At 48.3% G+C, this 12,783-nt stretch overlaps 1 protein-coding gene across 2 annotated transcripts in view; it reads right to left on the bottom strand.

Annotated features, from left to right (window-relative positions):
- GLT1D1 (glycosyltransferase 1 domain containing 1) overlaps positions 1-12,783 on the bottom strand; it is a 34,763-nt gene that overhangs the window by 19,125 nt on the left and 2,855 nt on the right. For both annotated transcript variants that reach the window (XR_006415726.1, XM_044440719.1), the window contains exons 2-6: positions 12,360-12,508; positions 10,840-10,945; positions 9,635-9,686; positions 7,277-7,313; positions 6,273-6,329 (exon numbers count right to left, since the gene is read on the bottom strand). Coding sequence is in view for 1 of the 2 variants with exons in the window: in XM_044440719.1 (XP_044296654.1) it covers positions 6,273-6,329; positions 7,277-7,313; positions 9,635-9,686; positions 10,840-10,945; positions 12,360-12,508 (401 nt within the window). In the remaining variant the exon portion in view is untranslated. The remainder of the gene's footprint in view (positions 1-6,272; positions 6,330-7,276; positions 7,314-9,634; positions 9,687-10,839; positions 10,946-12,359; positions 12,509-12,783) is intronic.

Consider the following 12,783-nt stretch of genomic DNA (forward strand, 5'->3'; position numbering starts at 1 on the left):
GTACAAAACAGTATTCCTTGATCCCTGGAAACTTTCAGGTATGTCCGTGAGAATGTAGTCAATGTGATAATGGATCTTAAACTCTGCTTCAGACATGCTGATCACAGAATCACAGAATAGTGGAGTTGGAAGGGGCCAGCGGGCCACTGGGTCCAACCACCTGCTGCCGCAGGACTCCAAGCTACACCATCCTGTACTGGTGACTGTCCAGGTGCTTTCTGAATGCCTCCAGTGGGGGAGAGCCCACAACTTCCCCAGGTGAAAGTCTCCATTGATACACTGATCTGACAGTGAGGAAACGTTTACTGGTGTCTAGCCTAAATCTAGTTTCTTTCCAGTCTGGGTACTCCATGTCCAACGCTCAGAACGAACAAGAACAGATCTTGTCCTTCCTCTTTGGGACAGTCTTTCTGGTCCTTTTAGATACTTCTACTTTAACTCTAATCATATAGAGTAGACATCTAGAAACCTCATGGCCCTCCCAGAAATTTTGGCCTACTACTCCCAAGATCCTTCACCATTGGCTGTGCTGGCAAGGACTGATGGGACATGTAGGTCAAAGGTAGGTCAAAACTGCCAGAGGGCATTCTTGCAAAAAATGGCTCAGTTCAGCACAAGAAACAAGCTGAGCCAGGATACCGATCAAGGAAGCAGAAGCAATTACTTTGTTTCCTTCTCTCTGGCCCATCAGCTGATGCTCTCAGGCCTGCTCCCAGCCATTTAAAAACATCAAATGCAGCTGCTCGTTATTGCTGCCGCTTCCTCAATTATATCCCCACAAAATCCCAAGGGAGTGATTCCATACAGCCGAAAGCTCATCGCACTGTTCCATGACTCATCTCAAACTAAGACGCAACATTTCTGATTCCTGTTGATTCTGATCCTCCCGAGACAAAGCTCTCTTGAAGATGGCAAACTTGTCTGAGATGGTAATCTTCTTCTTCTTTTTTAAATGGGGAGTATGTGGATCAAAAACAGCATTTATCCCTGATTCAGCAGCTGCAGTGACTGGAAGTACCTCTTTCTTGGAAGGATGAAGTCTTGATTTATTAGCCCTCTTGCCTCATATCACCTTGAGGCTTGTTGTGTGATTCCTCCAGTGGAAGCCAACAGTAGCAACATCTTGCAGGGTAAATCCTTCTGTGAATTAAGGCAGCCTTCACTAAGTGGACAATGTGAGGTGTTCTGCCCTACAACTCCCGTCAGCCCTGGCCAGCAGAGTCACGAATGCTGTGAGTTGTGGTCCCCAAGATCTGGAGGGAAAGGTGTGACCGACGAGGATGGGTGCAATGTGAGACGGAGAGGCTATTTCTGCCTGCAGCCCCACATTGCCGGTCACGTAGTCCTGCTGCGCGTCGGCTTTTATTAGTGGAAATTAAGGTGCAGCATCTTTGTACACTTATTCTGCTCCCCCTGCAAAAGCAGACTTTGCTTTTCTCTGGGTATAATCCCCTTCTAGGCTTTGTAAATACAATCAAGAGAGCATATCAAAAAAAGGAAAAATCCTGAAGGATCTCCAAAAGAACACTTAAAAAAAAAGGAAAGAAAGAAGAAAGTACAAAGCGAAACACAGGAAACATCCATTTAAAAGGGGCTTTAGAAGAGCATTCACTTAATGCCACCCCAGCATGTGCGCCAAAGCATGAAAAAAAGCCCAACTGTTCCAGAATCGCCGATAAAACTCATACAAAACACGTCTTTGAGATCGTTAATCTTACTGAGGGGCCTACAGGCCTCTACGCAACTTAGCAATATCAAAGAGAAACTTGCTAGAAGAAAGCTGCTGGAGAGAGAGTATCTTATCTTAAGTGACTTATATATTTTTTTTCCCCGTTCGCTCAAAGAAAGAAAATGCAAGACCTTTTGTCCTATTTGAGGCTCTTACACAGCTGCCCGCCTTGCTGTGTTCAGCGATAAGAGAACGATCAACATCCCTTAAAATGGGAGACCAGTTTTGGACCTGTGCAACGGCTCCAGCAACGAGTGGCACAAAAAAAGACAGTTGGCCCCGGGTCAAGATAATCCCCAGTTGTTCGACATGAACAGGCAGCAGCGCATACCGGTTCTTGGGGGAAAAGACAGGGAAAGACCATCACCACAGAATGTGGTAGACCTCCCGAAGGTTCCCCTCTGGAAGCAAGATGCTGGTCTTAACCACCTCCAGATGGATCCCAGCACTTGTGTGCACACTGGTTGTGGATGCTGGGCAATGTAGTCTAACATCTGAAGGAGGGCAAGTTGGGGGAAGGCTGGTTAGACCATTGCTCCAGTTCAAGGATGGGGACAGACCAGACCAGAACCTTGCAAGTGCTTCTTGGAGCGTGCACCCATTGGTAACCAAAATGGCGGCACCTAGCCACACACAGCAGCTCTCCCTGGGCTTGGGGAACTGCTGGGTTTGAAGTGACCAAATCTTCTAAATCCCTCAACCAAAGAGAAGGGGTGGAAGGCACCCCACCCCAAGCAGCCCAACGTAATTTATTTTGTCTATACTACCCCACAGCCAAAGCTATTTGGGCAGTTTGCACCAATCCATAAAACAGATCATAAAATATAGAAAATCAGAAAATGTTAAGAGGTTTAAAACAGCTAAAGCCATAATGTAATAATGTTGAATAGATACAAAAATGTGGAGGAGGGGGTTGGAAAAACCAGGGCAGGAGGAAATGGAAAAGACTATCTTAGAAAGACATATGGCCAGCCACCCTAAACAGGAAAACTTTTTGCTGGAAGGCTTCGCTTATGATGATGCTAAAACGGGGGTGGGTGGTGAGGACATGTGGCTCCCAGGATCCACCAAGGGCCTCCACACTTTTCCCCCAGTTGGCTTTGGTCTGATGTGTCACAGCAGTCCCTACCCTCTAATGATGCACCATTGCAAAGATCAGTCAACATAGGCATGCATTGGCAAGACCATCCCCAAGTCGTCTGGTGAGCTTCATAATCCACTGTAGTTCTGCCAGGTGGAGCTGTCTCGACGGTGCAGCACTGAGCCATGTGGGCTTTATTGGCACCCAGAGGTTTGCAACATAGGAATGTTCTAAACCAAGATAGCTCTTTACGCTGCCTGCCATGCCCAGAGGAGATGTTGGGGCAGAGGGACTTTGTAGGCAGGGCTGGCAGACACAATTCTGTTTCCCCGTCCAAACTCAGTGTTGATTCCTGGAAGGTTTGGCTTGAACAAAAGGTCAAGTTAAGCGTTGTGAGCAGACCTTCCCAGTCTCATCTTGCAGTCTTACACCACCAAGACAGGTTCCATTGGCCCAGAGATGGGACCAGTTCAGGTCCACTGGGCAGGCAAGAGGATTAAAGGCCCTGACATACCACCCTAGGACCCGAACCCAGTTTACATGCTGCTGAATACCAAAGGAGGGAGTCATAGCAATTGACCCAAACATATCCTTCATTCCAAAAATGTTGCACTTGTTTTAAGACTTTCAAATCTCCCCTTACTTTGCAGAGTTGCTTCAGGTGGTCCAGCAATTATGAAGTCTCACCACCCATAAGAAAGCACCGTGTCAAATGCTCCTTCGCTGAGAAGGCTGCCACTGAGAAGCCTCCTTCACGCGCCATCAGGTTAGCATCCCACAATGTAGAGGAAGGCATCCAAGATCTGCAGCATTGTTGGTAACCGTCTCAGTTCCATCCTCCCAGAAAGATGGTGAGTGCATTTCTGTGTTTGTAGGTTGGCATCTCAGATTTGAAACATGTCAGCTCTTCCTTGTTTGGATCCTCTCTTCTTCAGAAGCTGTGCCTACCCTCCCACCTGATGGCAGGGGCAACATCACCCCGCTGATCCTGGTGCTCGGTTCCCTTTGAACCACCTGGAGCCTTTCATCCCCCCTTGAAGAATGGCCCCTTTCATCTCTCTTCTAAACATTTCAAAGAGTTAACTGATCATCTACAAAAAGCGAAAGTGGGGATCCTTAGTTCAGCCTCAGCCTCACAAGGGTTGTTTCATGTTCTGCTGCTTTAGGTCTTGCAAAGATTATTCCCAGACCTGAATGGTGTTTTTCCCCAGACATCTGATCACTTTCTGAGAGGGTTCAAGAATAGAGCTTCTTTCTGCAGGCCTCAGAGACCAAGATATTTAGTTGGAAACTTGGCTATTTGGGGTTCAATAGACTGGGACAACTGGAGTCTGGTGGTCTTGTGGAGATACAGAGCTGCTTAACACTGAGTGACGGACACTGTCCAAGCCTTCTGCCCCAGGTTTGCTGACCAGAGAGGGCAGACAGAATGCAGACCTCCAGAGGGTGAGATATCACAGTGGCTCATGAGGCATGGCAGAGTCTGGTGACCAAAAACCCATGCGGTAACGCAGCTCGTTCATTTCATCTGCAATTTATATGGCACGTCTGCAGATCTCTGCTTACCTCCGCTTCTTTCTTCCCATGAGGTGGCACCCTCAAAGCAATGCCTGCGTTTCTCAGATCTCCTCCCTCACCTCCGCCCCCTGGTCTTTTAATCACACTGAACTGCCAGACGCAGCATTCGGCCGTCACCAGGGCAACGCTCCCTGGTGACAAATCATCCCACTTTTGAAAATTATCCATCCCCGGAACACAGAACCCTGTTTCCAGGCCGCACTCACGTATGATGATTTACCGAAATGAAATAACCTCACAATGCTCAGTTTAAGAATCGGACGCTGGTTTTGAATAATGACACACATTTACTGCCCTGATAAAGCCGTGGAGTCCTTGCGATGCATTTGTAATGGAGAGGATGGCTATTTTTTTTTAATGCTTCTCTGGAGAGGCATAGTGGGAAACCCCTTTCCCCCACTCGATGGGAAAAGGAACACTTTGCATTTTGAGGGTGGGTAAAGTAAGGTGGCCCTGTGAGCAAGCCAGGCTTTTGGCCTCTGTTTCAGGAGAAATGTGCTTAGATTCCCCCCCCCCCTTGCCTCAAGCATGAGGGCCCCTGAAGTCTCTACAGTCACTGGCCAGGTGCAGAGCGGTGTAGCTTCAGCAAGGTGGAATTCCATGCCCCTTCAGACTATGGAACCAGAGAGGTCATGGGCTCTCCCACACCAGAGACATCCAGAAAGAAACCGGACAGCCCTCTGAGTGGGATGGTGTAACGTGGAGTCCTGCACCAACAGGACATTGGACCCAATGGCCTTCTTGGCCCCTTCCAACTCTACTATTCTATGATTACATGAACCACCTGCATTTGCTACTACGAGGAGCAATTAAGGTGGGGTGGAAAGTTTCTCAGATGGAAACCCTCAGCAAGGAGGTGTGCTCAGGGAATTGAAGAGGGGGCTATCCCCCTCCCTCTGCAACAGCCATCCGTTCCTGCAAGGCAATCTTCCCACCCCCTGGAATGCTGGATTACAGCAACTGGAGGACACCAGTTTGGGACTTAAGGCTTCTTGGGAAAATTGGAGTTAGCTAAACTTTGTGCTGTGCTCAGTTTCTTTGAGCCAGAAGACACACTTCCCCCTCCCATGGGGAGGTCCCGGACTGGTTATTTAAAAGAACTATGCTGATTCTAATGTTTTGTTATTATTGCTGAATTAAAAGCTGTATCAGCTCCCTCCCGCCCATCCCCACCCTAACACGGCATTTTTTGATTTAGTGACAGAAAATCAATTTCTCCACTGCCAGCAGAAACCATAACAAACCCAGAGGAGACGGTCTCTGTTTAGCTTTCCATTTCAGTTCTCAAAAGAAGCCTCTGTTAGCCTGCATACATGAAAGTTATGGATATTAATTATGGACATGCCCAAAAAAGGAAGGTTTAATGGCAACTTTGAAAACATCTGTTCAGAAGAAAAAGCCCAGTTCCTCACACCAAGCCTGTGCAGATGGAAGGGTAGCATTCTATTATTAGTAGTAGTAGTACTACTACCATTATTATTATTATTACTATTATTATTATTATTATTATTATTATTATTATTCTCCCTTTATGGCCCATCTTTCTCCTCCTGGCAAGGAACCCAAGACTAGCTTCTTCTCTTCTCCATTTTATTTCATTTTATTATCGGTATTACATTTACATCCCACCTTTTTCTCCTTTTGAGGCAGCTTTCTCAGTCCTCCTCCTCCCCACTTTATCCTCAAAACAACAACCCTGTGAGGAAGGCCCTGCGGAGAGGCAGCGACTGGCCCAAAGTCACCGGTGGGCTTCATGGCAGACTGGGGGCCAGAACCTGGCTCTCTGGAGTCCCATGCCGCACGGGCTCTGTGCCACTGTGCAAACTCCCTGAAGACTCGTCCTGCTGGGCATCCTCTCTCCCGTGCATGCACATGGACATTTACCTGCACTCTGAAGAAATTCCTTCCAGTTAAAAGAGGCATCGGGGGCAGTCTGGATTCCTGAAAATGAACAAGGACACAAGCCAATTCAGCGTGACATGCTCACATGGTGTGTCAGTGGAGTGTAACTTTGAGATGTTCAGGGACCAGCTTTCCTTGGCCGTTCCTCATCCCGCCCTCCAGCAGCACTGAAGAAATATATCCAGAATGTTAAAGAGGACTATCCAGAGTGACTATGGAACCCAAAATGAACCGTTTCCCAGCTAATGTTGACCCTTCTGGTCAAAGAGGAAAAAAGCATCCAAGTGGCTGCTTTGGAACCATTGCTTAAAAACCAACAGTGAAAATCACAAGGAGAGCGCAGTGGGGCACTACGGATCAACTTGCAATCCGCAGCACGCCCAGGCTGCCGATTTTAACTGGACTCCTCTTTCTTCCCAGGCCCCATCCAAAGTACTGTTCCTCTAACCGGTGGGGAAGAGGCAGGCCTCTTGTTGGACTCCAAATCCCATCAGCCCCAGCCATCTCGGTGAACAACAAGAGAACTCAAAGTTCAACATCTGGAGTGCCACTGTCTCTCCACTACGAAACATTCTTCCAGGGGAACCGCCATCCAGCCAAAAGGACACTCGAGGGCGGAAATGGCCTTCGTGACTGAATAGCTGGTCGGTTTGAGGCAGGGCTGAACTGGAGACCTTTGGCATGCAAGCTGCTGCTTTATGTGGGCTCATCCTTCCAGCATAGCAATATTCAGAAGCCCCTCTCAGGGAAATTCATATTCCCCACAGCGGTATTCATCTCCTCTCGCCTGTTCTTAGCATCTGATATCCCTCCAGTTTTACGGCCGCTCAACGCCACGATGCTGCGCTTTGCGCTGTCGTTCTGCGCGTGGACAAGCTTGACCTCCAAGTGCTCAACTTTCTCCATCCTGCCTCTTAGGGGAGTGGTGGCCTCTTATCGCTCTGTAGGTTTAGGTCATCGTGGTGAAATAGGAAGTGAACGCTTACCTTGAGCCTGGACGTATATTTTATTCCTGGCGTGAGGCTTGCAAAGGAAAAAAAATGGAGTCAGCGGGGAGAAAAGAAATGAGTTAATTGACTTGTGCCCTGCAAGTGGGTGGGGTGGGGGCAAAATGGCCGTATCCAGCTGCTGTCCTCAGAATGTTTTGGACTACAGTTCCCATCAGCCCCAGCCAGGGCAGCCAAAGATCTGTGGCGATGGCCATTGTTGTTCAAAATAGTTGGAGGGCCCTACTCTGGGGAAGGCTGTTTTAGAATAATTGACAGCATAATGCAGTGCCCAACAGCAAAACATTTCTGGATTTCAAATGCTCTTTATCCCTCTCAAAAATTAGTGTTTTGAGCAAGATCAGAAGCAGAGCTGGGGTCGGAGGCCTGAAAGCTGCTTTAATCAGTATATATGGGGACCACCAACCCATTATTGTAATTTGCCGCAATCACCTGATTGACAGAAATGCAGACTTTAAGAACAAAACGGAAACAATCATGCTGACCCGCGGGTGACACGTGCAAAAATCCATTAGAGAAACGTGTTTTGCTGAGAGAGAAAAATGCTTCCTCGTGAGGAGACCAGGAAAGGGGAGACCGAAAAGAGGCAAAAACCGATAATGGAAAGCTGCAGTTTCGGGAGGGAGGAAGGTTGCCAACAAAGAAGGCGCAATTTGTTTTGAAAGCAAAGAATCATTTCAGAAGTGCTTATTCGGAGTATCTGGCTTTTCAACTGTATCAAAATAAATTAAAGCCCTGTGTATGATTACTATCAAACGTAGTGTTTATATGGAAAGGAAATCTCCCATACTCCAGAGCTCTCTAAACCCAAATCCCTCTTTATGCCTGATACATTTTTATAGCTACTGCATGCAAAAGTCCACCGTTCTGCCAGAGAGATTGATTCAAACTACAAAGGTAGGAGAATTCTATTTGGAGGGTTAAAACCTGATGGATTTTTCCAGTTCAGGATTGGGCATTTCACTCTATTCACCCCCGCTGGCATCCACACGATCAGAGTTGATGTGTTTAATGGCGACAATGTGCACAAACTGGATTTGTGTGTGTGTCTGTGTGTGCATGCATTTTAAAATCTGCACCTGTGGGGTCCTTTCTCTTTGTGATTCCCCAGTCTTTCACAAATGCAACCAGAGCTCTTGTCTTTTCAGTCTTCTTGTACTTTTCAGGTGGAATAGCAATATACAAGGAAATTGGCAGAGCGAGACTGGGTGGAAGATAAGAGAAAGGAAGAACCAACACAGGCAATTCTGAAGCGCTGCTAAAGAAAATGAAACGTGATTAGAGGGTGCCGAGGTGAGTGTGTGGGGGACAAAACTTTTGGCAATGGGGTGGTATATAAATGAAATTCATCCTCACTTGGTAATGCGATGCTGTCTCTGTGAAGTATTGAGTTGCCCCTTCCTGCATTCATCTCCTTCCAAGAGTCCCTTCATCAGGGGGTCGCACGTTTGAAGAGACGTGGACCCCTGGCTTGTGTTTGCCACCTGAAGGCACTTCTTAACCTGCTTTTGGTTTACAGCAAACCATGGTTTGCTGTTGCATCCCAAGGCATGATCACCTCAATTTGGAATCTCACTGCACTGGAGAAACCATGGTTTGCATGAAAAGAGCTATGCATCCAGTACTGTTCCCTGTCTTAGAGCTTTAAGGCTCATTTTACATTCAGGCTGCTTTTCTGCTTATGTACTGCAAGGCGCTTGAAGGACTTTATAGTGTACCTGCATAACTAAGCAAGCAATAAGGATGGGATTTGAATGTCAGATTGTGTGAATCGCAGCTCAGAGTCTCTTTGCTCCACTAGCCTGTGAAAGCACACCCTGGCTTAGTCTGGGCAACTCGCGGGCCTGGACACATTCGGAGAAACACTGCCAGTCAGCCTCGGTCAGCATGGCCCGTGGCCAGGGATGATGGGAAATGCATTCCTCAACATCTTCAGCCACCGGGCTGCCCTGTCCTGCTCCAGCCGCTCACTGGTTTCTCAGACCTCACCCTTCTGGCCTCAGTGCAAACAAGGCAGGAGCAGGATCAAACCCAATCCACAACCAGAATGCTTGGGCTGGCACAGGATGCAGTAACTCTGCCGGCCAAGGTCCTATGAAGCTACAAAGGCTTAAGAAGCAAGCAGACAAAGGGAATAGGACTCAGAGCCATTAAACTGAAATTAAAGCAAGATGCAGGCCTTGCTAACATCCTGGTCCATCCATCGGGATGCAAGCATCGGAGTCTGCAGCTGAACGCTCTCAGACTCCACATTCAGACCCAACATGCGGCTGAATGGTAGGCTCAGACCCATCTGCCAGTTCTGATTAGGTTGCTTGACAAGAGAGCGTTACGTACCCAGTACGCTACAGCGGTTTCCTTCATCGCCTCGGTGAAAGACACAGCAAACCTAGAAGCGACAAGAATTGGAGCTTGGATCATCCACGCCGGATTTTCCCAAGAGCCACATTGTCTGTTTATGGGTTGCTAATCATTCAAGCGTGACTTGTCGACACAGCTGGGTTCGGACAACACAATAACCCATGTTTGAACAAGAACCCCTGGCTCCCTAGCCCAGGGAAGCTGGGTTATCATGTTGTCTGAATGCAACCGATTTCGAAGAAAGCAGGTGTAGGCTGGCACTGTTAAAAAAAAAAACAACTAAGGATCAATGCACAACAACAGCAATGTTGAATGCTGCCCTGTCTAGGGACTCAGCATGCTGGTCATTTGAAAGAAAGACGCATTTAGGAGAACTCTTCTGACCTGAACCAAACTAGAAATTCTCATTTGCACACATCCAGGAGCTGCAGAGGGAAAGAAGGCAGAAGTTCCCCCCTCATTTTGAAATAGCCAGACAATTCCTTGCCACAGGCCTCTATTTGAAGTTTAATTGTCACCGTCGATTCTGTACATGCCCAAACCCGACAGCTACGAGGCTTTATCAGGCGCTTAACAAGAGATGTGCTTTTCCCAAAGGCCCAGCTCTGCTCTAATTTCTGTTTCTGCAAATTAGATTTCCCAATCTACCCTACTGCGAGTGGGAGGAAATGCTCGCTCTCGGAGGACCAGCGGTGTCCGGTGATGGACGGTCTAATTGAGAAAGATACCCTCTAGCAGAAACAGCCATCTTTTTTTTTTTAAAGTAGCTTGATTAAAAATCAAATAACATGACATGTTCCCTTATTTTATTTTTTCAAAATCAGACTTTCTTTTCTTTTCTTTTCTTTTCTTTTCTTTTCTTTTCTTTTCTTTCTGTTATGTAGTTGGGCAGAACTTCACATGGGTGAAGTCAAATCTACAATGCCACAAATCCCATATATTCAGCATTTTGCAATTAATTTGGGGAGCGGGGGAGAAATGGGCCAACCTCCTCCTTTGCTCACAGAAGGCTCCCTTTAAGGACTAGCCTTAATGGGGCCTATTTCATAGCTGCCCATAGGCCTTGTGTATTAATCTGTAGAATGGAAATAAGTTTATTAGGCGATCCAGGAGGACTGCTGGAGTGTTTAAACAGCCTGGTTGAGGGCAGGAAAGAGGGATTTTCAGGGCTGATGCCCTACCTGGCCTCATCCAGCACCAGCCCCATCACCTGAAGCTTCTCATCGGACTTGGCGTCTTCATTGATATCCGTCCCACCGAAGATGATTCCAAAAGGAATCCTGCTACCTGTGGAACACAAAGGCCTAAGATCAGCTAGGGAGCCGGACAGTGCTTCGTTACGACTACGGCGTCGGCTTCCACCAAGACGCAGAGACGTCTCCCTGATCTGACCGACCGAAGGTGGCTCCAGAGTGAGGCCCACTGACTTCAGTGGGAATGACCCCCCAGCAAGTGTACACAGGAGGAAGGCCGCTCCTCATTCACCGGAGCCTCTCCTCTCTCCAGTCCTGCTGTGCCATCTCGGAAATGCCGGTGAGCTTGAAGGAGGGCAAAAGATTTGCAGTGGCAAATATCCGCTGGCAGCCGTTGCTCCTTTTTCAAAACCGATCGTGCCAGCCAGACAATAAACATCACTCTCCAATCTTCCAAGTGTCGGGAGAGGATGTGTGCGCGTCGAGCAGACAATTAACCCAACCGTTTTACACCTCATTACGCTAACAAATCGTAACGTGATGGCCAGTAATTAGTAACATCGCTGCTTCTACATTCTGGATAAATGAGTTCCCTCGTTAAAAAGGAATCAGGTAACTGTGAGGAGGGTGTTGGAGCCGCAGCTGTCCTTTGCGGGTTGAGCAGGACGGCTCACCTGGGAGCCAGTGCGCGAAGCACGTGGCCCGGGAGCCGCCGAGCCATTCCTGCAACATGCCATGCCCGGCGGGGCCCTGGGAGGACAGCCCTGTTCCAGCTGGGGAATCTCTCCCTTGCTTCTGCTCTTCGACGAATGCCCAGGAAAGGATCCCCTGCCTCTGCTCTCCTTGCTCGTGAGGGAAGCTGCAAGCTGTGTGTGTGTCCACGCACTGCTCGTCCAATGTCTTGCCGTGGCTCAGAGCAGACTCAGCGCTAGCCAGCTCTTGTACTACCCTAACAAAGCAAGGATGGCATCCCCACATCTCAGCTATGGAGACAATGCACTGGCTGTCCCTGCAGACCCTCCAGCTCGGGTCGCTCCCCTCCGCCCTGCATCAGACAGGTCAAAGGGGTACTTTTGTAGGCTTCTGCCACCACCCCACAGCATCGGCCGCCTGAGGCTGCTGCCTCGTTCTGTCTCATGGCTCGGCCATCCCTGGCTGGGGGACACAAGTTTGGGGCAGGCAGACACACAGCTTGTCTGAGTCTACAGCCGCATCTGCACACAGCTGCTCTTTGCAACTGGCGCCCATTATAATTTCCACTCATTTAATTTTGCTGTGGAATCTCGGAGACAAACTGAGATTTCGTGCTTGCTTCTTCGGACCTGCACGACGACCAACCAGCCAGGCGCTACCAGGGTGAAAGCTAATCTGCTTGGGCTAATGGGCCAGCAAGGAAAGCAGGCGGGAGGCTGTGCCAAGTGGAAACAAGCCCTGAAGAAACCCACTGCCCAGCAAAAGGGGAGAGGGGAAAGCAGACAATGACACAGACCGATTTCAAAGCCCTCTACCTTGCAGAAGTCTTCCTGCTTTATAAAGATGGATACCCAAAGCAGCCTCAAAGTTCTCTGAGGAGATGAGCTCCGAAACCATCAGTGGAGACTTGCAGTCAAAAGTATCTTTGAGAGTACACCTGTGACCAGCAGCTTCCAGATGGACCCTTTGAGCACGGGAGCAAATGGAATAGTACCGTTAATAAAGAGAGGATATTGATATTACTAGCTGCCACAAATGGGATATAATGCCACATGGCTTCAAAAGAGGGCTTGGTCCCTCACTTAATAACTTTGGGATGTTTAATGCGTCCGACTGAATCAAACTCTTCTGGGCTGTACTCCTGCAGGCCACGAGGAACTCATTATCTGAACTCACCGAAGCAAACACCTTGCATGTAGAAATGTAGCAAATCAGGGTTGTGGCCTCACCTCCTCTCGA

The sequence above is a fragment of the Varanus komodoensis genome, unplaced genomic scaffold (assembly GCF_004798865.1).
Source record: "Varanus komodoensis strain SLA01 unplaced genomic scaffold, ASM479886v1 scaffold38, whole genome shotgun sequence".
Taxonomy (NCBI): Eukaryota; Metazoa; Chordata; class Lepidosauria; order Squamata; family Varanidae; genus Varanus; species Varanus komodoensis.